The sequence below is a fragment of the Caloenas nicobarica genome, chromosome Z, assembly GCF_036013445.1.
Source record: "Caloenas nicobarica isolate bCalNic1 chromosome Z, bCalNic1.hap1, whole genome shotgun sequence".
Lineage (NCBI taxonomy): Eukaryota > Metazoa > Chordata > Aves > Columbiformes > Columbidae > Caloenas > Caloenas nicobarica.
Genome location: NC_088284.1, coordinates 73344820 through 73371435, shown reverse-complemented (window position 1 = coordinate 73371435; position 26616 = coordinate 73344820). Strand labels below are relative to the sequence as shown.

The following is a 26616-nucleotide window of genomic DNA, read 5'->3' as shown; positions in this document are numbered from 1 at the left end:
AAAAAATCTGGAAGAACATGTCTGCATGCTTGCAGATGTATTTATTTTCCATACAAAGTATTTGTAAAAGCCATTTTCTTCAGACTTTATGCAAACAATAATTATATTTTTGCATTATTTTTTGAAGTCTTAAGGAGATCTTTTAAAAGATAACTAATCTACTAAACTTCCATAGCTTTGTCTATGGTACTTGCTTCCTATATCTGCCTCCCTTATATACTTGTCTTCCAGTACCCTCAATGGAAAACCAGGCTGATTTATGTATCTCCTGTACTTACCCATCATGATGTTACAATAGCCTTGGTAGAAAAACATACTAATTTACATTTCTTGTGTATTTAATCATCATGATGTTATGTTCAAATTGTTACCCATAATGAGCCAAACAAGATTTATAAGAAAAGATACACAGAATGACAGCGAGAAATGTTTTTGCCAGTATTCATTAGGCATCAATTCACCGTTGCTTAGTCATGGGTACTTTGCATTCTTCCTCTTGACTTAGATCCCTGCTTTCTTGTTTTCTCTTCTCCTTACATGACAGCCAGTCATTTTAACATGGTATATTCACAATAGATCCTCTGTTTATTATCACAGACAAAAAGCCACTGAAGAGAGGCTGTAACAAAAGGCAGCTACACTCAGGAGAGGCATTTTTTAAAATGAAGAAATTACAAACAAAAGAGTGAAGTATACAAAGGTATCTCATCCCCCAAAGGGATTACAGAAAGGAGTTCATTATTAGAGAGGTGCTAAGCAAAAGGGGGGAATCACTGACTGAGAGGTGTGCACAGAGCAAGGACTCTCCAGTCAAGCTTTTCTGTCTCTACAGTGGATAAGTACAATTCTCAAGTCTCTCCAAACTGCTCAGGTTTTGTAAGCATTAATGAATGCTTCATTAAGTACGTACATCCCAACTTCTCTGCCCAGTTGTAAGCCAACTTCTTCCAACTCATCTTGTTTAATTTTTTTTTCTTTTTTCTTCTTTTTGGTTATCAAGATCTGCAGGTTTATGTGGCACAAGATAACAGACTAGTAGCCATTTGACAGTTTCCTCAAGGAGATGCTGCTTTTTCAATTTGCTTGTATTCTATGGCTGTAAGTCTCAGGAGAAGCCTTCTTTTAGTGAGAACTAAGCTAGAACTGAACAGTATTTTTCTGATTTAGAAATTAAAAACAAAGGAGAGAACAGGAACCAAACCAAACTCCTGTCCAGTTTTAAGATGCAGATCAATAGATGAAAGCATGAAACGGCTCTTGTGAGACAGCAAGAAACTAAGTTCTAAGAGCTTGAAAATCTGCAGTCTGTGAATTAATTCAAACCTTCAGATTCAACAGGCAAATTTACCCTGAGATTTTGCTGTGGCTGGAGTAATTTTGTACTCTTTTTCACACTTCCTTTCTTTCTCTCTTTTCCCACCCTGTCTGTCAATCACAGGTGGAATCTCAGGATGCTGCTGGCGGTTCTCTTCCAGATCCATGACAGGCACCCGTGTAAGAGTATAGTGGTTGTTATGATATGTGTTGTTAACTCTGGATGCCTTGGGGCTTGGAGGGATCTTGTAAACTTAGTGAAAATTTCCATGTACAGTATGAAAAGTTCAAGATAGTTGGCAAGGCTTCATTAAGCCAGTAACCCCTACAGGGTAGCTAAAGAAATGACTCCTGAAAAAGAATACTGAGGAACGGTGACCCAGTTTCCAGGGAGGTAGAAGCTCCTATCAAAAGGAAGGGGGGAAGGACACAGCATGGCAGAAGAGATGTTTAGCTTTCTTTGAATAGGCCATTGGAATCACCACTAGAATTAAAGTTCTTCCTGTATGACTAAGTAAATAACTGTTAGTAACATATTAAACACACAAATATTTTTTTCTAGCTGGAAAGCTATCCAACTCATGAACATCAGCTTTTGTTTTGCATTCGCAACAGGAACAATCCTGAAAATCTCATGGAAAAAGGCGCTCAGCAGAAAATTGGGTCCAAAATCCAAGAAACCACAAAATGCAAATCTCCCCTGCCTTGCTGGACCTGCATTTCCTCCAAGTTTAAAGTCTTTTCAGTGAATCTGTTGTGAACTAAAATTTGTAAAAAAAAGGAAAAGTTTCCACATGATTTCAGGTTTCATTGGAAAGGCTGTTTACAGATCTAATCCATGTGCTGTTTTGTAGGCAAAACTGTTGCCCTCGTAGATGTGATAACCAATATGCTGCATACTCCTAAATCAAAGCCTAGGCAACCTATTGAATACTCATACATATGGTGAAATTCTACACTTCAATAATTATATCCAAGTAGTGGGCCAGAAATAAACAAAAGAAGTAATAACTAGCATAGCCTACAAGTATGTCATTTACTAGTTCTGCCCCACCGACTGCACAACATCTTCATGGGTTCCTTGTGCTGCAAAAAATGGGGTTCACACGTCAAATAAAAGAAACTACTGGTTGTAAGACAAGTTTCCTGACCTCCCCAATAACTATGGTTCTGCTTGGGAGGTAAATGATGAGATGAACATGATGGGCATCTTCCTTTAGTTGCATCATTGTGAATCTAAAAAGTCATCCAACCCAAGAGTCCACTTAAAAAAGAACTTTCTCTGGAGAGTCTTCCTGAAAAAAATGTGTGAAAAGGCTGTGTTAAAAACATATTCCCTAACTTCCTAAGACAGAGAAGGTACAAATGGAGATCTGGACATTTGTTTAACTTTTTCCTGGAACAAGCAGTTTACCGGAACGGCCAATCTTTTTATTGGTGGAAGACACAGTGTTAGATAGTGGAAATCATGACTTTGTTTTTGTCCACCTCTGAATTTTTGTTTGGTTGTATCTAGTTTGAAACTCAACATTGGTAATCAAGGAAAGGAAGTAGAAAAAAAAGTGAAGTGTTATTGAAGAGGAAGTGTTTATGTACTCCACAATACTTGGGACTGGTTATGATAGTGCCTCTGTTCTTCCTCTTTCTCCCTTCATCACAATTGTCACAAATATCTCTGGCTGCATGAGGCTCTTCAGGTGGGCCAAGAAGCTCTTGTGTGGTTTGCTTTTTAAAGTACAGAACAGTCAGTCTGTTCTTTTTGTAGCACAGCATCAACAATATTACAAAGAACAACAGAGGAACATTGAAGCCAATTTCTGCTTTTTGGCACAAAGCATGTGGCTCCTATTTTATTTTATTTTATGGAGGCTTTCTATAGAGTGTTTTCAGGTAATTAGGAAAGTAAAGAACTGTTATAATTTTTACTTAGTTGTTCTGATGTCTCACATTTAAAACCATAAATGACAGTAAGGTGGTATAATGTATAAGCACAAGAGCATACAGAAAAGAACAGATATGTCACAGAAGAACGATCTCCCATCTGAATAAAAACTCTTGAAAAAAAGCCTTAGTTTATTAAGTAAACACAGGCTAGTAGAGCATCTGCAAGTTTAACCAATCAAAAGCTAAAACTAGTCCAATTAAAATGTAAGTCCTGTCACTGTAAACTTGCCAAAAGTCCTCTTGCATACTATACAGTGAAGAAAAGTTAAAGATGCATTCTTAAGATTCCTTACGCTTTAGCAATCCACAGCTTTGGTCCACTGGGAAATGTTTAAAAAAAAAAAAAAAGGTTGGAATCCTTTTCAGAATGAAAGACTCCAAAATATGCTGTTTTTCCTTTAATGAACATATGTTGCCTTTTGTTTGAGTCTGTCTTAAAGAATACAATAGTTGAGCACAGTAGACATATTTTAAATAACAACTTGAGTTACTCAGATCAAATTCTCCCTAAAATATATGTATTCAACTGCCTTCACATATACAGCAGATGGCTGCAATCATTGGCTTATTTGCAGCGTATCTAATACCAACCCCTTTTAAAAACTTAGTTTAGAAGCACCTGCTGCTGATGTAAAAATTAAACTTTCATCAACAGGTGCAAAGTACCCATTTAAAGAAATCAGACTTTTTTTCATTTTTGGTGGCGCTCAGAAGGTATGCTTGTCCCATCAAAAGATCCTGCCATGTAGAAAGTGTAACTCTAAAACGACAGGCGCACTATCTTTAGGAATAGCTCAAAACAATATTTAATGATATAAGCTATTGATAGAGGCAGAAATTCCATGTTTATTGTGTTCCACAGGTTACTAAGGCACTCAAGGTGGAGGAAGTTGACTTGAATTACAAAAGAAAAAATGAAGATGAAAATGTGATTTTGTCTGAAATAAATTAGAATTACAATTGAAAGTAAGCAAAATGGCATAGTGTTATCTTCATTTGGAGTTAACTGAGCACACAAGTAAGCTGCACCCACTTACATAAAACAGGATTCTGATCCAACATGCCAATGCTGACATTGACTTTAACTACATCCCTTTACTCATGTTGCACTCAAACCCCAATGAATTCCTGCTTACCTCCTCTTAATACAGAACAAAGGAAAGATGCTCCAGAGGCACAAGGTGAATTACAAGGTGATGAATGGCAGGGAGTATAATACAACTGAGCAACTTTCCAACACAAACACTGGGGTATCTCAGTCCTTTCCCACACTGGTGGCAGACAACACCTTTTACCCATCACGTGCTTATGTACAGCTCGGATCCGTCAGTGTATCCTTATAATCCTCCTCATACAGACATACAGCCATCATAGCCTCCATTAAACCTTCCCCTGAAGGAATTCTTCAGCTTCTAGTCAGAAACCTGCCTGTGTCTATTCTCTGAACAGAACTACCAACTCTTACAAGTCACATCAAGAGACTCCCTACACATAATGAAAATCACGTTTAAAAAAGCAGCATGGGCCTCATAAACAGCTATCCAACCGATTCACGTATCCATTGCACTTAGTTCACATTTCATGAGGAGACATTTCCTGAGAACTGTGATATGCAGAATATAAGTGAGATATGAGAATGCAAACAAGACTGATATAAATACTGTATTTTGTTTCTAGTTTAGCAATATTTTAAGTACTCCTTTTGTCCAGCTCACAAACCAAATATAACAGAGCTCAGATATGCTCTGATAATCGTAAAACTTTTGTCCTAGAGAAATCAATTGAGTTAGATAAAACCTGCATGCCTTCTCTGACAATAAAGAACTGTAAATTGTTGTTATTTCAACTGGAGACTTTGAATGTATACTAGTAAAAGGACTTGTCCAAAAAGCAGTAACAATAACAACAACAACAGTCTTAGCAAAATTCTATTCAAATTTCTGTTTAGTGACCCAAATGCCTTCTTCCTCTTTGGTAATTGAAAGTAAACATGAGAGAATTAAAGAACATTTAATAGACTCTAAGTTTCGCCAAGGATTTATCCTGCAAAGATACACATATACAGCCCCCCTCCAAACAGGAAAGTTCATGAAAGTTCAAAAAGTGATCAGCAAAATTTATGAAGGAAAAATTACAAGAGCACTTGAGGGCAAAAGACATTACCTCAGACTTTGTAAACTCTAGTCACGAACTGCTGGTGAGCTGTATTTTATGGAAGTTTTACTGCATCAGAACATTTGCCCTATTCTTACCTCCTTCTTGTCTATCTCTTTGGGCTATTGCTGAAGACAAGGTACGAGGTGACTTTGACTAAAAGAGCTATTCTGTGTCTTCAGCCAGAGAGCTTTCCAACAGCCTGAAATGAATTCTGATCCAGATTCATATCAATAATGCCAAATAGAGCTTTTCACTCTCAACTCTCAACTGGATTAGCCATAAAGAGAAACACAAGCACTGAGACATGAGACTCACCTGTGCATTCATGTTGTAGTCCTTTCCCATAGTATCCTTTTTCACAGATGCACTCAAACTGGCCAGTGTGAGTGCCGCATTTACAGCTTGCCATGATGTCGCAGCAGTTTTCGTTTGCCTCACAGAGATATGAACAATGTGATAAATCTTCTTGGATATAGCTGCCAGAGGGCAGGTCTGAAATAGTATCAATTTATTAACAAAAAATCCAAACAAAATCCCCCCACAACCTCATATTATGTCATTAGTGGAATGTTTCTTAAAAACCCTAGGCTGCAGTTCTAAGCAGTAGCGATGGTAGCATGAAGCAGAACCTTGCTACACTCAAAATGTAAAAAAAAGAAATTGGCTTTCTTATTCTGGAAAAACCTCACTGAAGTCCATGGTGCAAAGATCCTCAAATTTTCTAACTTGGCTTCATTTGAGTCTAAGACCACCAGAATGCAGTCCTGCTCTCAGCAGAAGCTGCCGAGACAGCCTTTCCTGGCTTTGGTGGATGGCATCTCTTTCCCATCAGTAGAGCACTTGGTCATGGCATGTATAATCAGCTGGTCATAATAAAAAAAATCTTTCCTTTGGCACATTCACATAGACCAATTACATCTTACATGTAACAAAGAGAATGGCAGTAAACTACACTATTTACATAAAAGTAGTATGCTTTTAAAAGTTAAATGTAGCAAACAAAGGCTAATGGTTAGTCCGATGCATATTGTAAGCCTCAATCAGGCAGCACTGGCTTACGAATGAAGGTCTAGTCACATGCTCTCACTTGCTAGTCTAAACTTATTCTCTTTTTCAGGAAGAACTTTGTGTTTTTTTAGAATATAGTAGACTAAAAAAGGACAAAACCACAGTTTCTTTCCACCCCTTGCTCTTTCCAGTTTTACTGAATGTATAAGGTCATAGCCATAAATTGTATTTACTCCTATACACAAAACAGTTCTGAACAGTCTAGCTTTGGTTTCTGGGTAAAATAACAACAGGTATTAAGGCTAGTCCTAATGTGTGCACTAGGTTTCTCTTTTGGACAACCATGTATCTGAATACAAGGTTCTTCTATTCAAGCAGAAGCTACACTGGGTCAAGACCATAGTCTGTTCTTCATGGACAAAATGAAGACTTGAATGGAGGTAAACATCTATATACCAAGGAGGAGAATTTGGTTCACATTTTGCTGATGACAAGTTAGTCAAACAAATAGTTTATCCTTTTACCTGAGGAATGAACACTTCTGCTAGAAAGAGGAAAAATATTTATTAAAAAAGGAATCAACACTACATGAAATGTCATTACAAGACAGTACTAGAGATCTTTCTGTTCAGACCTCCCTGTTCTCTGTAGACTTCTGAAGTTAGTACATTAATACCTTCATGAAGAGCCCTGCGTGCCAGAGCTTCGAACTCAGTAAAACTGTGAAGAAGGTAACAGTGATCTTCTTTTGGATGGGATGCCATGTCATTCAGTTCTCGGATATTTCCCTGCCATATCCCAAAGGTGAAGATCTCCACTCCAAATTCACGCAAGGATGCTGCAATGGGTCTTGGGTCTCCTCCATTGGAATATCCATCAGTAATGAGAAATATCACCTTTGTGGCATTTCCACGGGCATGCCGTAATATTTGCTGGAAGAGAAAATGAAATTGCACACCTCAGCAAAAGGTCAGCAGCGGTTGATCTGTACACTACTTCCTCCATGATGTGGCTCTTCTTATTTGAATTATATACCTAGATTAAGTCCTTGCAAGACCACTCACTACAATAAAGATCAACCATCTGCAAGTAGAGCCTGTGGTTAGACAAGACCACCCACTGAGTCACACTTCAGATGGTCACAGTCTGAACAATCACAGAAACCACGACACAATCTGAAATGAGACACTTTTCACACTGACTGATTAAGTCGCCTGTGCGTCAGACAGCAATGTTCCTGACCAGTGCTTCAGCAACTTCGTTGCATAGGTAATACAAACATTAAAAATCTAGTGCAAGACCCATGAGATGAGAAATCAGATGCTGCCAATCGTCTCAGTGCCATGGGAATGATGCGGATGTGTATCAGCTCTCAGTTTGGTCCATGTTGCTTTTCCATTCAGCTTGTGAAATGCCATTTGTTTCTAAATTTGCTTGAACCATTCAGGTAGGTGAAAACTCACCAAATCCTACCCTGAAAATGTGCTGCAAATGTGCTGCAAATGGTGGCACAACCACTCTCATTATCATGGCTTCCGGTATGTAATTTAGGGACAAATTCTCTAAAGTTTGTAAGAGGTAACTAAAAACAAAAAGTGCTTTATTAAGGATAATTTTGCTCAAAAAATCCACAGACCTACTGGAAAAATTGTAGGGACTGACAGATCCATGAAAGGTGACGAATCAGTCAAAACCACAGACACGAGGAAGGAAAAGGTAGTGAGATGGAAGAGATCCTGTCAGAAACAGTCATGTTAAAAAAAAGCATCTCAGACAGGTGATGTGCAATGCAAAAATATAGTTGTGCCTGATGAGACTCCATAAGACCCTCTCTATGAAGGGAAGTTGAACAGGTTTTAGAAACAGATGAGAACATGGGATTAATTAGAAACAAGTTCCTACTTGCCAGGCTAGAAAATTATAAATAAAAAGGAAAGAATTTGGGTATATCATGTCCTTTTAAATCAGCTTCAAAAGAGTGACAATGCACAGGGTGATTTTCTTCTCTAAACTCACCCTCAGCATCCCTCCTACAGTCAGGTGCTGAATCTTCACTACCAGCACAACTGCACTAGGAAACTGGAACCCAGAAAAATAAGCAGTCCTCAAACTGTGATTTTATGTGTGGAAAAAAAATCTACAGTGTGACAACAATCATTAGAGTTTCCTACGGCATCATGCATTCAAAGATTGAATGTCAAATCAGAGACAACAGTTATGAAGTTTAACTAGGTAACCAGTAGATGGAAGATAAACAAGTGACTAAAAGAACACTCAGTTTTCTTCATTCTGTGCGAACTGGTTTCTCCTAAGAGATTAAAATCTTTCTATCTGTATCTCCCACCATGGTGACTGCTCTTCTGTTGGTGATACACTTTCTTCTGTTGAGTCTGAGGTAACAAATATGACCTAACATATTTTAATGTTGTCTTATGTTTTGATCCACTAGATTGTAAGGCCCACTTCTGAATTATTGTTAGTCTCCTCCCAAGAAGCATTTGGATTCTTGGTTATTTTAACCCCAACATAGCACTCCCCATTTGTTCCTGTTGAATTATGCTTTTCTCTCTTATAGCAGTTTTACAAGATCACTTCAGCTTGTCCATCATGGCCTCAAAAAACTGCCTGTAATCCCTTCCGCCCCGCAGCCACCTACAGATTTAAGGATCATTTCATCTATTATGTCACAGAAAACATTTGTAAAAATACTCAGTACTGCCTAAGGACATGCCTCACAGATTCCTGGCCGTTTCATCCTTCCAGTCTGACACTGCACTAGTGCTAATTACTCTCCGAGTATGTTTGTTCTTGGATGACAGGCAGAACACTTGCAAAAATGTGACGTTAATGTCCAGTGGACTAGACACCACCCTATGGAGTCACCACACTCAAAATTAGCCACAGGCTGTCAGACTATGAGTAAATATGGGACCACCACCAACCTTGTGGTGGCCAGGTGCTGTCTGAGGTCCTAAAGCAGAGGATCATGAAGGAGCAGCTTCTCCTTCCTCTATGAACTTACCTAGAAAGAGTTAGATGCAGACTTTCAACCTGGTACCATCCAAATTACTAACATGTTTATTTCAGTAATAGATTGTACCATGCTACAATCAATATAACAGACCACATATTACAGACCTTTGAATGATACTCGAAAACCCATGTCGTCATGTGATGAGTAATAAATGTATTTAAGCCACCCTTAACAAACACAAATTCCAAAAATGGAGATGAACTGAGTTGAGTAGTTTCATTACAAAATTCTAAAGTAAGACTTACAAAGTAAAATTGTTTGGCTTTCAGCTCCATCAAAAGCTTACAAGTTAGGCCAGTCCAAAGAACCTGCAGAGATTTTATAACCTTTCCAGTAAGCCAGGCCAGATTTCGAAACGATTTAATTTTGACTTGTCAATTCACTGATTTCAGGTAGATACTAAACAAAAACAAGCACACACACTATAAATCCAAGCACAGACCATTGGCACTGTAGCAAGAAAGACTGCCAAGCAGTGTGTTGCTGTTGGGCTTGATTTTATTACTACTTGTATGCGAAACCCAAAGGGAGTGAAACCAAATTCTCTTGCAGACACAAATATCCTTTACAAACCAAACCTATCATTCCTCATGTTGCTTAAGTCATAAGTAGAAGACAAGAATGAAGTGAAAAACCAGAAGAAGTGGAAAACTAGAATTAAAAGAATCAGGAAAATAAAGACAAGGAAAAAGACAATCTGAAGACAAAGAGTGGGAAAAAAATACAAATGCCTTATTTTTAAATGCATTTTGAAATGCATGCTCTAAGTCAAGTGCCATTGCAGGCAGAGAGGGGAGTGCTATTTATGATTAACAGATATAATTAACATGTTTAGCAATTACTGTGCTATTTTAAAATAGAATGTAAGCAACCTAAACTTCTATTCAACTTCAGGCTGAAATTTTCCACTCAGGATGTTTGTCCCAAGCCGTTTCAGTGAAAATGGCTTTTATTTCAAAAAAACAAGATGAGGAAAAACATATGTTCCATCCATACTTATTTGTTTTTTGCAACCATAGCATCTCTGAGCTTTGCAGAAGGAACTTTCAATCTGCAAATTGCATTTATAATGAAGGTGAAAAAACAGACCCCAAACATATGCAAATTGTGGAACTTGTGTAACTGAAGAAGAAACTACAATTTGCACAGGTTTAAGAGATACAATGGAGATTGCCACTGCAATTCTCTGAAGATCCCACCTGCATACAGCCTGCTTTATCAGAATATGATTTCAACTCAAGATTATGTCATAACACATACAGAAGGGGAACAAAGCTTAATTTTGGCAGGACATGGCTTCGCAATTTCAGTAATATCCTTTCAGCACTGTTTCCCTCTCTGCATAGCACAAAGCTGCAAAAACTTTGTAGATGAAGGTAGTCAATGTCATTACACGTTACCCTAGCTTTTCAGCAGGTGATACTTATAATAGGTAATCTTCTATATTTTCCCTAAATACAGAGACATGTCTGCATGGCCAATGAACAAACTAGCTTGAACCTCAGTAGCCTGGCCAGGACAACAGGGATCTCACAAAGGAGTATTTAATTCAATTCTGATTAGTAGACTAGCATGGCTCTCTACTTTATGAAACAAGACTGCCACCAATGCTCTCTGAAACTGCTGTGCAGAGTACACAAACCCTCCATGTCTTTGCATGCAATCAAGAAAGGTTCCCTGGCTGTGGGTCCCGTGAACAAGAGCTTACCAAGCTCTCTTAAAAACGTGGGTCATTGGTTAAAGTAAGTGGGAAGCGTTGGGAAAAAAGACCATTTCTGAGGAGAAAACATCCCTTAGCTACATGATCCTGAGATAAAGCAAGCAGCCAACAGCTTATTTTGTTCTCTGCATCTGAAAGGGCAGCCTCCTGTTCGGGGCAGCACTTTGATCACAGACACAAACTGAGCTAACAGAGCACGAAGCTGTCTTCCTGCTACCTGACAGACTCGAATATTCAGGCACCAGTGGATCTGAGCAGAGAAACAGACAGACGAACAGACAGGATTGCTAAATATTGCCCCTAGAAATCAAAACAAAACAAAGCCACTGAAAAGCTTGGCCCTCATGTCTTGCAGCTGTAACTCTAGACACAGAAACCCTGCTGTATAACAGCAGAGCAAAAGAACAAGGAAAAGAAAGAAACATTCAATATTTGAGGGGGAAAAAAAAAGAGATGTAAGTCTCTTTTTAAATCATCTGTATATATCTAGTGGTGCAGTTTGTGTTTTGTTTCTTTCTGTGAAAGCAGAGTGACATAAGGGACAGGCCACCATTCAGAGCTGCTGGCAATCCAAGTAACAGCCTGCATTGCTCTGCCTCTTGTCTCCAATATTTGTGTGGTGTTTCACATCATTTTTGTTTCCTTTAACCCTGACTCACATTCCTCTATTTCAAGACACCTCTCTCCTTTCCTCTCCAGAAAGTCATTTCAAAAGCTGGTTTTTTTCGTTTTGGTTTGGTTTATTTTTTTTTCCCAACAGAAATTTCATGTATTTTAAAATGTCTGTTCACTTAACCCCTAAACTTGTAAGCACATAGAGAGGTGGTTCCACGGATTTAATGAGCCCTCATCAACTTCATGGACTGTATCTACATAAAGATTACTTCTTTTCATGACACAGCTCTGCAGTCTTTTCTTAAATTGTCAGGTTCTTCAATAAATAAAGCTTAAGAGCCCACTAAACAGTACTTGGAAGTTAAAAGGATCCTGAGAACCTGTTTCTTTGGTATGAATATCCACATCTGCTTCTGATTTTACTATCAAATGAAACTTAGCAACAGTCATAACCCCAAATAAGGTGCCGAATGACCTGTTTAATTGAGAACAGAGCCCATTTGGTCACTACAATCAAAAAAATAATAAGGGATAAGTACAAACAAAACAATTAATGCTCTTGATGATTGCAAGGAAATGCATAGGGCCACTAGGAACACCTAGTCCTGACCATTTTAGTACCTGTTTTCTTTTGTACACTTCTATCACAGGAATGATTGATCGGTCAGTTTCAGTAATCCTTCCAGATTTTAAATAAAACATTCTTTTCACATTAGCAAAGAGTTATTACCATCTGTATTGCATTGTGTCTCTGTTTAGTGTGAACAAATATCTGGCAGACTCGCTCTTTTCTTTGTGCCAATAAGAGTCCTTAGAATTAAAAAATGAAGTATTGTGCAACAAAAGAAGTCGTCGTACAAAATCCTCCTCTAGAAATTCACTACTGTAAGGCAACATGAAATCCTATCAGTACAGTCACAAAAAAACCCAGTTAAAGTGCTAACTTCTGTGTTCTTCAGTTTGTAATACAAAATCGGGGGCTGAGTAGCATCCAAGACCAAAATCTTCTTCAGCCATTTGACAGCCACAGCAATGACATCAAAGGTTCTGTGTTACTGCCTTGGTTATGTGTTCTGCATCTAACCCATAAATATTTGATCTTGGGCCTAATCTCTATCCTTACGAAGTGTTTTGCTTTTAGAGAAGATTTTGACCATACAGAATTAGTTATTAATATATCTATCTAAAGGGAAACAAACTGAAATTGGTTAATCTGTCTCACTTTACAAACTAAACCTTAGAAAACATCAGACAGCCCCAGGATCCTTGCCAGGGGAAGCTTGCCTTAAAAGGTTTAAGTTGGAACCTAGCTTTCAAAATAACACTATCCAAACATTCATCACAAAAATTACACTACTTCTTGTATCCCTTGTAGGGAATACACTACCTAAGGGCTACAAAGGGAATGCTATTTGTTATAGGTCAGGAAGAACCATCACTGCACCTCAGAAGTGAAACAGAAAAAGCTCTTCATCAAAGAGCCATTCAGCTCTGCTGTACCAGTAGCCCTCTTACACTGAATTTGTTTTCACTCTAGGAATTATGTAAAACTTACACATCATGCGATGAGTTCTGAATAGAACGAGACAATTCTGTTTCCCACAGGATTTTATAATATTACAGAATTAGTATAACCATATCTAACACAACATATTCACCATCAAACTTAAATTCAAATAAATAAATTATATTTTATTACAAAACCCAGTATGTTTTAATTTCTCACAGATGGCTTCAGAAGTGGATCTGCACATCATTCACAAAGGGAAACAGCAATGCTAAATCCTTTTGAGAAGCTCACTCTCTGTTTCAAGGTTCCTTTGCTTTCCTCTTTCCTGCAGGTAAAAAATGTCCAAACCTGGCAGGAAATTTTATGTAAATAAATATTCTGGAAAGAATAAAAAAATCACTACTGTGATCGACCATAACTTTTGGTGAAGTCGGGGCACCTTATAACTGAATCCTGAGCAATCCTAAGGAGGTTGGTCATCTCAGAGTAATACAAAGCTACGGGTTGACAAATACTGTTCCCCTTAATCATGATAAAAATTTTCTTATTCCTCTACATAAAAAAGATGGGTATACCTCCCATCTCTAAAACAGCAAAGATCTGATTTCACCATCTTTTCTTTTGGTCACTGAACACTGCTACTTCCACTGCTCCACTCCAATAAATCTTATCCCCTCTTTAGGTTTCATTGCACCTTTTAGGAGAGGCACTAAAAGATATTCCATGGTTAGAGGTTTTAGTTTCCAGTTGGTACCTATCACCACTTTCTTCTGCATTGTTACAGAAGCTCTAGAGAACAAGCTGTTACCTATATAGAAGAAATTAACTAATATAGGAGCTTTCCTTGAATATTCCCCTAGCAGGAACTGCACTCATAGGTCAGGGAAAAGATAAATCTATAGGATTAATCTGGCTATTTAAAGAGTGCTATAAGTCATAGGTTGTTGATGATAACAACCAAAATTTACAAAAAAGAAAAAAAAAAAGATTATTTAAAATGCAGTGATTTCATGCTGGTCTAGTCTTTTATTTCAATGATTTTCACTCCAGTTCAATAATATACTAGCTCTACCGATTATTTTCTCATGATTAATTTATGATTAATTTAATGGTGGGTCATGAAAATCCTGTTCTTAATCTATGCATGTATCTTTTCATCTTTCCTATCCTTCTCATCCCCTCTATCTCCAACCTTCATCTCTTCTTTCCACTCCGTCACACTCTACATGTAATCATCTTGCATTTGTTTTATATCCTTTTCCAACTTATATGTTTTTTTCATAATTGACGATGAACTTTCCAATCTCTTGTCAGTAACAGAGTACAAGAATTCTAACTTTTTTTTTTTCCTAGCCACAACACTTACCTTCCAAGCATCTCTAAGTAATTGGCAGGTATGACCTGAGGAAGTCTCACAACTGAGTCAGACCCCTCACTCTGTGGATCAAAGCAAACAGGTAAAAAAGCCAGGCATGCTCATGTCCAGGAAGTGTAGGGACATGTCATCTGAGGAAAGACTGACAGGTCTAGTATTGTTCAGCCTGGAGCAAAGAAGGCTTGAGGTCCTCTTATCCATGTATATAAACACTTAAGGCGGGGAGTAAAGAAGATGGATCCAGACTCTTCTAATTGGTAGCATAAGCCAAGAGGCACATAATGAAACAGGAAATTTCACTTAAACAAACAACATTTTTACTAAAAGGGTGATCCACCATTGAAACAGGTTTCCCAGAGAGGTTGCAGGATCTCCACCCCTACAGATATTCAAAACGTAGCCAGACAGAGTCCTGAGCAACCTGATCTTGTAGACTCCACTCTGAGCAGGGAGTTTGGACTAGATGGTTACCAGAGGCTACTTCCAACCACAACAATTCAGTGATTCTGTGGTTTTGTGATATGGGAGGAATATATTTGACTGCCAGTTCTTAGCATTTGTTATTAACCTGACCTTTTTCCTCTCTTTCTGTCACATGGATTCTGCCTGTATTGCCTGTGTTACATTTTCAACTCTTTAACTACGGTTGCACAGTTAAAAAATTCCATTTCATGCATTTTGTATAGTTTGAAAAATGAGTAAACCATTCTTACCTCAGAGAGCAAAGCTATGCACTCCAAACTTAAGACAATCATCTTCACGTTGCATAAAGACTATTTCTTCCCCCCCACCGTCAAAAAAACCCAAACAAACCAAACCCCCAAACCACCACTGCCTTTGCAATGACAGGAGCTACTACACAGAATTTTGACCTACACATTTGTTTCATACAAGTCCTAGGACTGTTGGATCTGGTGACTTGAAATTGGGTGGCTTGTAGTTTTGAGTTCTGAAAACAGGACAACCCATGACAAGCTATGGGACGAGACGGCAAGGATAGAGGGGTGGGGTGCTAGTGAAGACCTTCAGCTGGTGGCCCTGAGACATGCTGGCCTCACTGGAGCCCACTTGAAGTCTTATGGAGATGAGCCAGGGACTTCTGAGGTAATAGAGGCCAACAGGAAAACACCAGTGAAATACTTCAAAGGAATTAACAGGTGTTCTTCGAAGAAGGTGACGTAGTCAAGAGCCCAGCTGAAGTGCCTCTACACCAATGCACACAGCACGGGCAACAAATAGGAGGAACTGGAAGTCACCATGCTGCTAGAAAGCTATGACCTAGTGGCCATTACTGAAACTTGGTGGGATAGATCCCATGACCAGAGTGTAGTGATTGATGACTACAGGCTGTTCAGAAGGAACAGGCAAGGAAGGAGGTGCAGAGGGTTTGCCTTTTACATAAAGAGACAGATAGACTGTGAAGAGCTGTTTCTGGAGAACAGGCATGAGCTGCTCCAGAACTGCTAGAATGCAGCAACATGAACAGAGAGTTATCACTGATAAGACTTGTCCCAGCCCAACTGCATGTGGGGGCATGTTTGGGAGAGAAATAGGACAGACTATTGGACTCCCTGCTTCACTGGTTGTACCGCGTATGCTCAGCAGAGCACCACACCTCTGAACAGTAAAACTTTTGAGAGGCTGCCTGTCAGATCCTTCATCTTCCTAGTTGAAATTATCAGAGAGGGCCTGATATCAGAGGTATCAGAGAGACCCTGAAAGAGAGGGAACATCATCATTTTAACAGGAGCTTGTATTTTGAATTGTGTTAACATCATAGAGAAGTAAGTATCTCAAAGATTTGAACAAGGTCCTGGTCACCCAGAGAACCTACCTGTTGCTAAGGGCAGTAGTGCTTTTAATTTCTGTACCTAGGATAGTCAGAAAATTCTGAGCACCACAAACATTCTGTCTCATGTACAATATCTAACCTCCAAATTTCAGCAACGAGTGGAACTGGAGGACTAAGGCTAAAAATATGTCACAGAACATGCAAAATATATATACATACAGAATATTAATGCTGAGTTTTGAGTCAGGAAATACTGCTAATGATTTATTTTACTGGAAAGGCCACTCATAAGTCTAGGAAATGGCTTAAAAATAAAACATCTTTTGTCCTGACTGCTTCAAAATTTTAATGCCTGGAATTTATTTCCCGCTCTTGGAACAAATCGCTCAGTAGATTTTCTGGTTTGTCTTCGTCTCTCTGGAGCAAGGCACATGGTAAGAATGATTTCTCTGTGCAGGTGCTAACTCTAAAGGACTGGGGATCAGAAGGTACTTACTGTCAGACCCCTCCAGCAAAGGCTCTGAGAGAAGAGGACAAAAAATGGTTTTCTCAGGAAAATTAATCTCTGTTCCTGAAACATTTATGAAAACGTCATCCAGATACCATAGTGATGAAAGGTTTAATTCATTGTGCTGTTAGTTCTGCTATTGCATCAGCAAGATTTGTGTTAATTCCTGCAGCAATGTCTCCGATTTCTCACCTTTCCTCTGTCTCTGTATGATACACTGGGAAATGGCTAAAGGGTTTATGGTACTATGCTGTAAATAAAGAGTATGCCTTCTAAGGGAAGCCTGTTCTTGGCAGATACACAGTGGATGCTGGCACACTTCTCTCTCTTTGCATTCTCAGACCTCCTCTCCTTACTTCACGCATGGTTGGTTGACAAAACACAGGTCAGGAAGGCCACTGTACACTGTGCATTGCAGATCCTTCCAGGCAGGAATATCCATCTCAGTTCTCAGAGGTAAAAGTTATGAAAATGTCAGATGTGACCTTGTAAGGTTTAGGATTAGACCAGCTTCCTGTAGTACAGGGAAATTGGCTGAGATAGGTAGGTACATGATAGAAAGACAAGAAACAACCACTCAGTAGTACCAGTTTCCTTGCTGGTAATGCCCAACTCAGCAATGAGGGACACAGAACACCCCGCTTTGTGCCAAAAGGAGTATGTTTTCTTACGGTTGCCGCCTTTTTTCCAGAAAGTTATAGTTCTTTGCCTTTGTCTTTTTAGGTTTAGCACATAAAAATGACTCAAGAACATCAGCAAGGCTAGAACACATCAACACTGGTGGAATGGATCAAAATGAAAAGCAGGCTTCGGACAATTTATTTCTAAAACTTCGGTAGAATCCATGGCATTACTAAAATATACTGGCCATTTGCACAGTTCCTCAGGATCTCTCTTAAACACTATCACAGTTTCTTTGCTTCTGAAAGGCTCCCAATGCACACGTGGTATCTCCTATTCAAAGCAGATTGGAAAGTCAGAAAATGTCAGCTCATTGCTTCATCATTCAACTATATCTCACACAGCATCACCAACAGGTACTCTTTATGGGTGGAAGTCATAAAGCATTCTATGCAGTTATGTGAATGATCAAACACTATACCCATAATGACCATTTCAGCCTTAAAACTTCATGAAGGATATTCAGAAAACAGAACAACTGAAACCAATAAAACCTCATCCACTTTCCATGGAATTTCAATATTTTTGTGGAGAACATGATTTAGATAAAATCTAGCATGTCTTCAAAGTTCTGTTGGCTAAAACCGCAAACATCTTTGAATATCGCTGATCAAACTCAAAGTATTGCAACAAAGCAAGACACAATATGCCATAATGAGCATCTCGAAAATTAAAGAACAAAAAGAGAACTGTAACTTCAAGTTCTTTTGTGGGCTCATTTGCCATTCTCAAAGCCACCAAGCTGAATGAGCAAACTACTTGTCCAGAAGTTGTGCAAAAGTATAAGTATAGATGGTAACTTGAATGCCAAGCCAGGTTTTAGTAAGCCACAAACTTTGCATGAAAATATTGTAAATCACTCCATCCAATAACAGTTCTTTTTATACAACATCGTGCACTGCTTCTACTTATCCCTAGTACTAGAATGAACATATTGTTGGAGTACATTCAGAGATATAAAAACTGTGGTTTGGGAGGGCACGCAGTCCAAAGTGTTAAAGAGAACTGACAAGTAATTTTTCCAAGCAATGAAAATCAATTCTTTAAGAACCAATCAAGAACAGAACACTCACTAGTATTTTTTGCCCTCTTCTGATCAGAACTACCAAGTGTATTGCTTCTAGGGATATTGGAGAAGGAAGAACATAGAGAATAAGGGACAGGAAGCCAGTGTCTAATTCAGAGTCTAGATTCAGGCAGTGTATCTATGCCCCTGCAGCTTCCTGCCTGCTCAATGGAGGGGGAGACACTGGAATAAAGGGTCTCAGCACATCCAACACAGAACCACCATATAAGAGGCACACAGGTACAACCCTACCAGTGGTCTCTACTGGGATACAGACTCCCAGGATGATGCATTTCAGTCTCTGCTCTGCCTGAAGCCAGGCTGTCTCTCTTCTGTACCTCACACTGATGAACTCAGTTTGTCTCGTTGAACTGATGAGGCGAAAGGGTACATAGCAGTGTCCTTCAGTGCTTCTTGTAAGACACATATTTTAGCATTTTAAAAACAAATTGCACTTAAGTTAAATGGAAGATAATAAATGCCTAATCAGCTAAATACCAGACTTCCACACCACATACTTCTGCTTAGACCAAAATGCAGGACACAGTCCTGGAAGCACAAACAGACCGATTTCCAAAGAGTAGGTTTTCAACTGAAGAAAATCTTAACCCTGCTTAGCCCCGTATATGATGCTAAACAGAGCACTTCTCGCCTGTCCCAGCCAAAAAGCCAGAGAAAAAAAATTAACTACTTAATAACTTCTTAAGGTAGCTCCACTTCAGGCTAGGTCTAAAGACAATGAACAATGTGCAGATGTGTATGTTGCATCTGACCCTGTTGTATTAATCTTGTGAGCAAATCCTAGGCAAGATTACAGTATGCAGGATAAATACTTTTCGCAAATGCTACACTGATTAAAAGTGGTGATTTAGAGATGACACTAATAATGGCTGACAGAAACTCCACTCTCGATTTGCTCTGTAATTGCTAACTATCAGCTCCGCAATTTCAAATGTGACCACAGAGGTAAATCAGGTTGACTTCAGTTTTTTTCACCATAATCTTTAATACAGACTTCAAGGCCATGTTGGAACTTAGAGATGCCCACTGCTGTCAGCTGGCTCTAACTGACCTAAGCCATCATCAGATATTCACAGCACAATGGCAGAAATAGGCTAGAATCTGATGCTCTCTCATCGTAAGTTGCTGATTCTGCAGATGTCACAGGAATTAAAATCCATAAACACATTCTTGATAAACATAGAACACACATCACTCTAAATGCTTATCTTCTCAGTGAGATGGTACTACTTTTTTCAAATAAAAAAAATTAAATTACTTACATGGAAAGTAAAGATTTTTAATTTCCTTTGCTTCAACTATTTTTTGTTTTTATTTCAGAATGAGATTCTGAATCTGAAAACGCATTGAAATGAAAAGCCAATTATCCTAGTGGGTGACAATGCTGCATCTTGTACTTTCGTGCTTTTGACATACAGAAGAAACAAAGTCACCATTACTTATTTAAACAAGCATTAAATAAGCATTAGAACTGTTTATCCTAAGTTGATATGTGCTTACATTCTTCTGAGGGCCAGTTTTTCATGTTTGTTAATTGGACAACAGAACACTGAATCTGATGTGCTGGTTGGCCAATCCTCATGCTCCCTCAAGATCAGGTTAGATACAAAAGCCAGATTTTAAAGATCAGATATTCAGAAGATGTGTCACTTCATTCTGTAGGTGCTGTGACGGACCTTCCACTTACATATAGCGCTGACTTCAATGGAGTAAAGATGAACTACAAAAGCAAAAAGCCCAGCTTTTTAATGTAAGAATTACTACAATAACACAGAGCAACTACCAAGGCCTCCCTCAGCTACTGCTTTGCCAAGTTGTTTAGGACAATTGACTTGTCTAAGGCTGCCGGTGGGCTACGTGACTTCAACTCAACAGCAGTGCACATCTATAGTACAACTTCCAAGTTCAGTTTTGAAGAGAAGTACTTCCCATTTTACTTCAATTGAAAGACAGAAACAAGCCTGTCTTCTTAGAAGCAGCTATTATTATTTTGTCAAGAGGTTGCCACATGGAGTAGTTTAAATCATTTGTATTTCATCTTGTTTAGCCCACAACAATCAATGCGGCTTCAGGATGTTTAAACTGTCCATCAATAAAGATGGCACATCAGTGCTGGTACATATGTAACTGTGAATCTTAGGTGCTAAGACAAGAACACACCTCTAAACTTCCACCCTTCTCTCTGTTTCATGACGGATCTGGCAACAGATGCACATCCCTCCCATGATGTGCAATGGGTGCTGTTAGCAGTGCTGATCTCTCAAAATTAGAAGCTTCAATCCAGATGCCTACAGCTGGGGAATTCAGCACTTCACACTACTGAGCTCTTTGGGCTTTAGATACATTTCTCAACTAGCCGCAGCAACACTCGCTCAAACCTGTTCATACTTTCTTCAGTTCTGATTCAGTTCCTCCTCGCTGTCACAACAGGTCTGCAACTTTCCATAATGCAATAAGCAATCTGCTTATCACAAACTGCAGGTAGTTTGTGCTGTCCCACCAACTTGTGATGTGCAAAACTGAAGCCAAAGTGATTTGAATGAATGAGCTCAGTTTTTTCCCTTTTCTCAAACTGTTCACGTGTGCCTTAAAAGGACTGCTGAACAAGAGCATAAGTTAATACCTCTAAATACCTGCTATTACAGATATTTTGTTATGTTAAGTACGTTTTATAAAACTCAACATCTGCTCTTCCTAAGAGGCACAAACTAAACACAAAGCAAGAATCTCAAGCCACCTATATTAATGTCCTTTGAGGGATGTTTTGGGATCTTAAACCGAATTCTGAACAACTTCATGCCTTAACTCTTTCCCTATTTTAAAATTAACTACTGTAGATACCATAGAAGACAAATTCATACTTTTTTTTGGAGAAAGTAAACTTACATTTGAAAACATTTTACTATATTTGTAGATGAGCTAAACAGTGATAATGTCTAAATAAATCTGACCTTGAAAAATGTTACTAAATCTGACTGTCACGATGCAAGTTTGAAAAAATCTTCTTCACTAGGGATTTTTACCAATCCAGCATGACAAACTCACCATCAAATTCCTGCAATCTGAAGGTAGCTTAAGAGGCCTCTGCTACATGTAGTTGCAATAAATTTCCCTCCTGGAATGTAGAGCAAAATGTTTCAGTCTTTTTCCTCCCCCCAAACCTGCGATTAGCTCCTGACTCTGGAGCTCTGGAAAAAACCCTGTGACAGGAGAAACTCTCTGTGATACCTCCATCACTGAGAAAAGTAACAAAAACACTAGGCCTTTTTACAGCAGCAAACGTATCTAGCACTTGCTAGCTCAAGTGTGGCATGAAATCCCAAATAGGGTGGCAAAACTGAACACTGACAGCAGTTCAGCCTTCCTCATCAGGGTGCTGTCTCTTGCCAATGACTCTTGTGGTACATCCTTCACATTTCTGCATACCTCATATAATTTATCTTTAATCTGCTAGGTAGGAATGTCAAAGTGTGCTCCATGTGGCAAAAGTAAGTGTGGACATCTTTGACAGAACAGAAGGTCCACAGTAAACCTCTCTGCAAAGTGCCTTTGGAGAGGATACAAAAATGCAGTGCCAAGGCAAACTCCCTTATTTTTTGAAAGAAGATGGTCATTACATGGATGTGCAACAGCTAGTCAAACTGAGTAGGTCTACCTTTAGGATCATGTTAAATGAATGGTTTTGCTGCCACAGGTTCTGAGACAGTAACTGCTAAGTAAATCCTGCTTCTGTTCACTGATGTTCCCAGGTCAGCCACTGACTGGCCTGACGATCTTGCAGAATTCACTTCTCTGCCTCCTTAGTTCCCACAGAACTGTCATAGACTTGAGTTAATCACTTTGAGAGCTACCAAGTGCTGCATGGTGACTTAAGTGCTGGGATTATTCTAACATCACACTTTCCTTCTTTTTCTGTTACTATGACACATAATCGATACTCTCTTGCAGAATTTGTCATGCTTTGCAGACACCTTTGGTTTTGGAAAAGAAGCAAAGAATTCTGGTTAGAAGCAGAAGAAACACCACATTAAAGCGTAAGAAGAAAACAGAGATTTTAGGGAAGTGAAAGAAGAAATAATTGTGATTGTACCAAGAGACAGTTAAAAGCAAAGGACAGCAGTGTAAGAGCCCATAGGGAACAACAATTTTGTTATACTTAAAATACTTCTTGAGATTTATTCCAATAGAAGTATTTTAAACTTAGAACAGTTATTTTCTGAAGAGTCCCTAGAAAAGAAAGTATTCCCTGCAGCTGTAATTTGTCTCACATGAAGAAGACGTACCGAACAAAACCACAGTACAGGACCTTTAACCAAGAGCCAGCAAGCAGCCCAAAATTTAACTTTGTCATTCTATTGCATTTCTCTCTGCCACCATGCAAATATTTTTCTTCCCACATTCTTATGAGACCGCAGTGCAAAATGACAGACAGTGATGCTGTTGTAACCACAAGGTTTAGCTGGGCTCATAAAACTAAATTGTAGGTTTCCGAAGGGAATTTTTGTTTATTCCATTTCAAAGGTATGATTAGGCAACACTCTGTATCAAGAAAACAGATGGTATTTCTTAAACTTATGTTTTGTTTGTAACAGTTATTTTTAACTTGTATCATTAACCTTTTCAAACAGCACCCTGGGATGGATCTATATTGAAACCTGACTTCACAGAGGAAGATCTCACATAGGATGTGTTTTCCTAAAGCAGGTTTTCCGTGTGAAACCCTGAGCACATTAGAAAATGGTCTTCCTTTCTCCTACCACATGTGAAGAAGAGAATAATCTTTGCCAATTTCACATGCCCAGCACTGATGAACCTCTTGCAGTCTCACTCATCAACTACAGATGAGAGCATGTAAGATGTTTCAAGAAAAGTACACCCAATGCTCTCCCACAGGACACCACTAGAAATTAGATATAAAAATAACAGAAAACTGGACTTGCTTTGGGAATGCTCCTGTGCACAGAGGCCAAAGGTTAAGGAGCAGCCTGGTCTAGCCTTGTAAAAGAGCTTCCAGAGTAGACTGGCTGTCCACAAGCCATCTATTGGGAAACCTTCCCAGCATGCTCAAGTGCCAACGCATGCCCAGGAGCTGCCTAAACAAAATTTGTGCCATCGGACTGTATAACAACTTAACACCACAGATGATCAATTTCCAGTGTCTGGAAATGTTCCTGGACTTGCTTCTATTTATTGGTATACTACACACAGCTTAAGGGCACCTTTGTCAGTCATCAGCAATTAAAATAGTCACCTGACGACAGTATGAAGATATCTCTGACTGCTGACAGCTATCGGGCACCCAAGTCCCGCTGACAAGAAACAAAGCAGACGTTTCAGATGCCAGACTTGACTCATATGTATTATCACTTCTGAAACAGGGACATTGGCTCCATGTTTCCTCATAGTGAATTTCACACATTTGTTTGCAAGGGCAGCCGAAAACATGGGAGCCGCAGGTACAGGCAACGTGAGATGATGGTGACTAGTTGCCCTGACCAGACTATACCACATTTCACACCCCACCATACAGCCCCACACCCCTTGACACTGAACATCCTTGCAAGGCATGCAGAACCACACTCCCACACCACACACTGAGCCATCACACACCTAACCAGCCCAAACAGCACAGCATCACATGCCTCGCATTGCTTTCCTTCACGACTGACAGCTTGACACACCGCACCCCGCACCTCACCGCCACATACACCTCACGGCATCACCGCGCCCCTCACCACACAGCCCATGGAACCACCGCATCCCTCAACACACACCTCGCAGCACCACTGTGTCCCTCACCACACACCCCACAGCACCACCGCACCTCTCACCACACATCCCACAGAACCACTGCACCCCTCACCACACACCCCACGTGGAACCACTGCACCCCTCACCACACACCCCACGTGGAACCACTGCACCCCTCACCACACACCCCACGTGGAACCACTGCACCCCTCACCACACACCCCACGTGGAACCACTGCATCCCTCACCACACACCCCACGTGGAACCACTGCATCCCTCACCACACACCCCACGTGGAACCACTGCACCCCTCACCACACACCCCACGTGGAACCACTGCATCCCTCACCACACACCCCACGTGGAACCACTGCATCCCTCACCACACACCCCACGTGGAACCACTGCACCCCTCACCACACACCCCACGTGGAACCACTGCATCCCTCACCACACACATCGCAGCACCACCGTGTCCCTCACCACACACCCCACAGCACCACCACACCTCTCACCACACATCCCACAGAACCACTGCACCCCTCACCACAAACCTCATGTGGAACCACTGCACCCCTCACCACAAACCTCATGTGGAACCACTGCACCCCTCACCACACACCTCACAGCACCACCGTGTCCCTCACCACACACCCCACACCTCTCACCACACATCCCACAGAACCACCGCATCCCTCACCACACACCCCACGTGGAACCGCCGCGCCCCTCACACCCCACCACTCACCTCATGGCATCACCACACGCCTCACGGAACCACCACAGCGCTCACTCCGCCCCTCACCACACACCTCACCGCACACTCCATGGCACCACCGTGCCGCTCACCACACACCTCACGGCCAAACGCACACGGCGCCCTGCACCGCACGCCCCATCGCACCCCTCCCGGCGCCACCACGCCCCTCACCACACCCCGCCGCCCCCTCACGGCCGCGCTCCCCGGCCCCCGCGCCGCGCTCACCGCCGCCTGCTGGAAGGCGCCCTTGGTGTAGGTGCCGCCGCCGCGGTAGGCGATGGCGGGGATCTCCCGGCCCAGCAGCGCGCACTTGTGCTGCTGCGGCCGCCGCCGCGAGATGTAGTCCACGCGCGGCACCACGTTGCTGCGCGAGGAGAAGGTGACGATGGCCACGCGCGTGGCCGCGGGCACCACGGGGAAGTCGGACAGCAGCTTCTTGACGAAGCGCAGCTCGCTGAGGAAGTTCGCCGGACCCACGCTCGACGACTCGTCCACCAGGAAGACCAGCTCCAGCCGCCCGCTGCGCGCCCGCAGCCGCCGCACCTGGCGCTTGAAGGCGCGGCCCAGCTTCTCCACTTTGCTCTCCGTCGTGTCGGGCAGCGGCGGCGCCGCCAGGGCGGGAGAGGGGAAGGTGGGGGCGCGGGAGAGGGCGCCCGGCGGGCCGCCCGTCCGGCCCTGCGGCGCCGACGGCGACAAGGACAGCGACAGCCCCCCCCAGCAGCAGAGAGCCACAAGGGGCCACATCGCGGGGCGGCGGGCGCCGGGAGACGCCGGCAGCCGCGGGAGGAGAGCGGCTGGTCGCCCCATGACGCCCCACCTCCTGTCTGCTCCGAGGGGCAGCCTGCCCGCCTCCCCGCCGGCCCCCGCAGGTATCCGCGCCCTTTAATCCCCCCGCGGGCCTCCCCCGCGGCTCAGGCGCTGCCCCTCACACGCCCCCCTCCCCCCCCCGGCCCCTCGCCTTTCGGTAACGAGCCCACCCGCCGCTCCCTCCCCGCCTCCCCGTCCCGCCCCTAAGGGTCCCCCCGTGGCTGGCGAGGGCGATCCCGGTCACTGGGAACGCTCCGAGCCGAAGCGGCGCGGTGCTGGGCTCCGCGGGTGGCGGAGGGGAAAGCGGGGCGGAGAAAGGCGGAAAAAATCCCCAAAATCGAGGAGCGGCTTTTCCGCTCGCCCGCCGCGGAGCTGGAGCTGCTGCTCGCGGGGACGGAGCCAGGGCTTCCACTGACACGTGCTGAATTAATCGTGGTTAATTTAGCCCTTTGTTTTGCGGGGAGGATGCGCTTGCGGCTGGGAGGTCTGACGGGGGCAGGCTCGGGTCCCGCTCCTGACTCTGTCACCGTCTCCCTGTCTCGTTCAAGGGGA

At 41.6% G+C, this 26616-nt stretch overlaps 1 protein-coding gene across 1 annotated transcript in view; it reads right to left on the bottom strand.

Annotated features, from left to right (window-relative positions):
* Positions 1–26110, bottom strand: part of SVEP1 (sushi, von Willebrand factor type A, EGF and pentraxin domain containing 1) — a 131474-nt gene extending 105364 nt beyond the window's left edge. Inside the window, exons 1-3 of the mRNA XM_065655399.1 lie at positions 25483–26110; positions 7100–7355; positions 5731–5907 (exon numbers count right to left, since the gene is read on the bottom strand). Coding sequence (XP_065511471.1) covers positions 5731–5907; positions 7100–7355; positions 25483–26064 — 1015 coding nt within the window. The 5' untranslated portion in view covers positions 26065–26110. The remainder of the gene's footprint in view (positions 1–5730; positions 5908–7099; positions 7356–25482) is intronic.
* Positions 26111–26616: the final 506 nt, after the last annotated feature.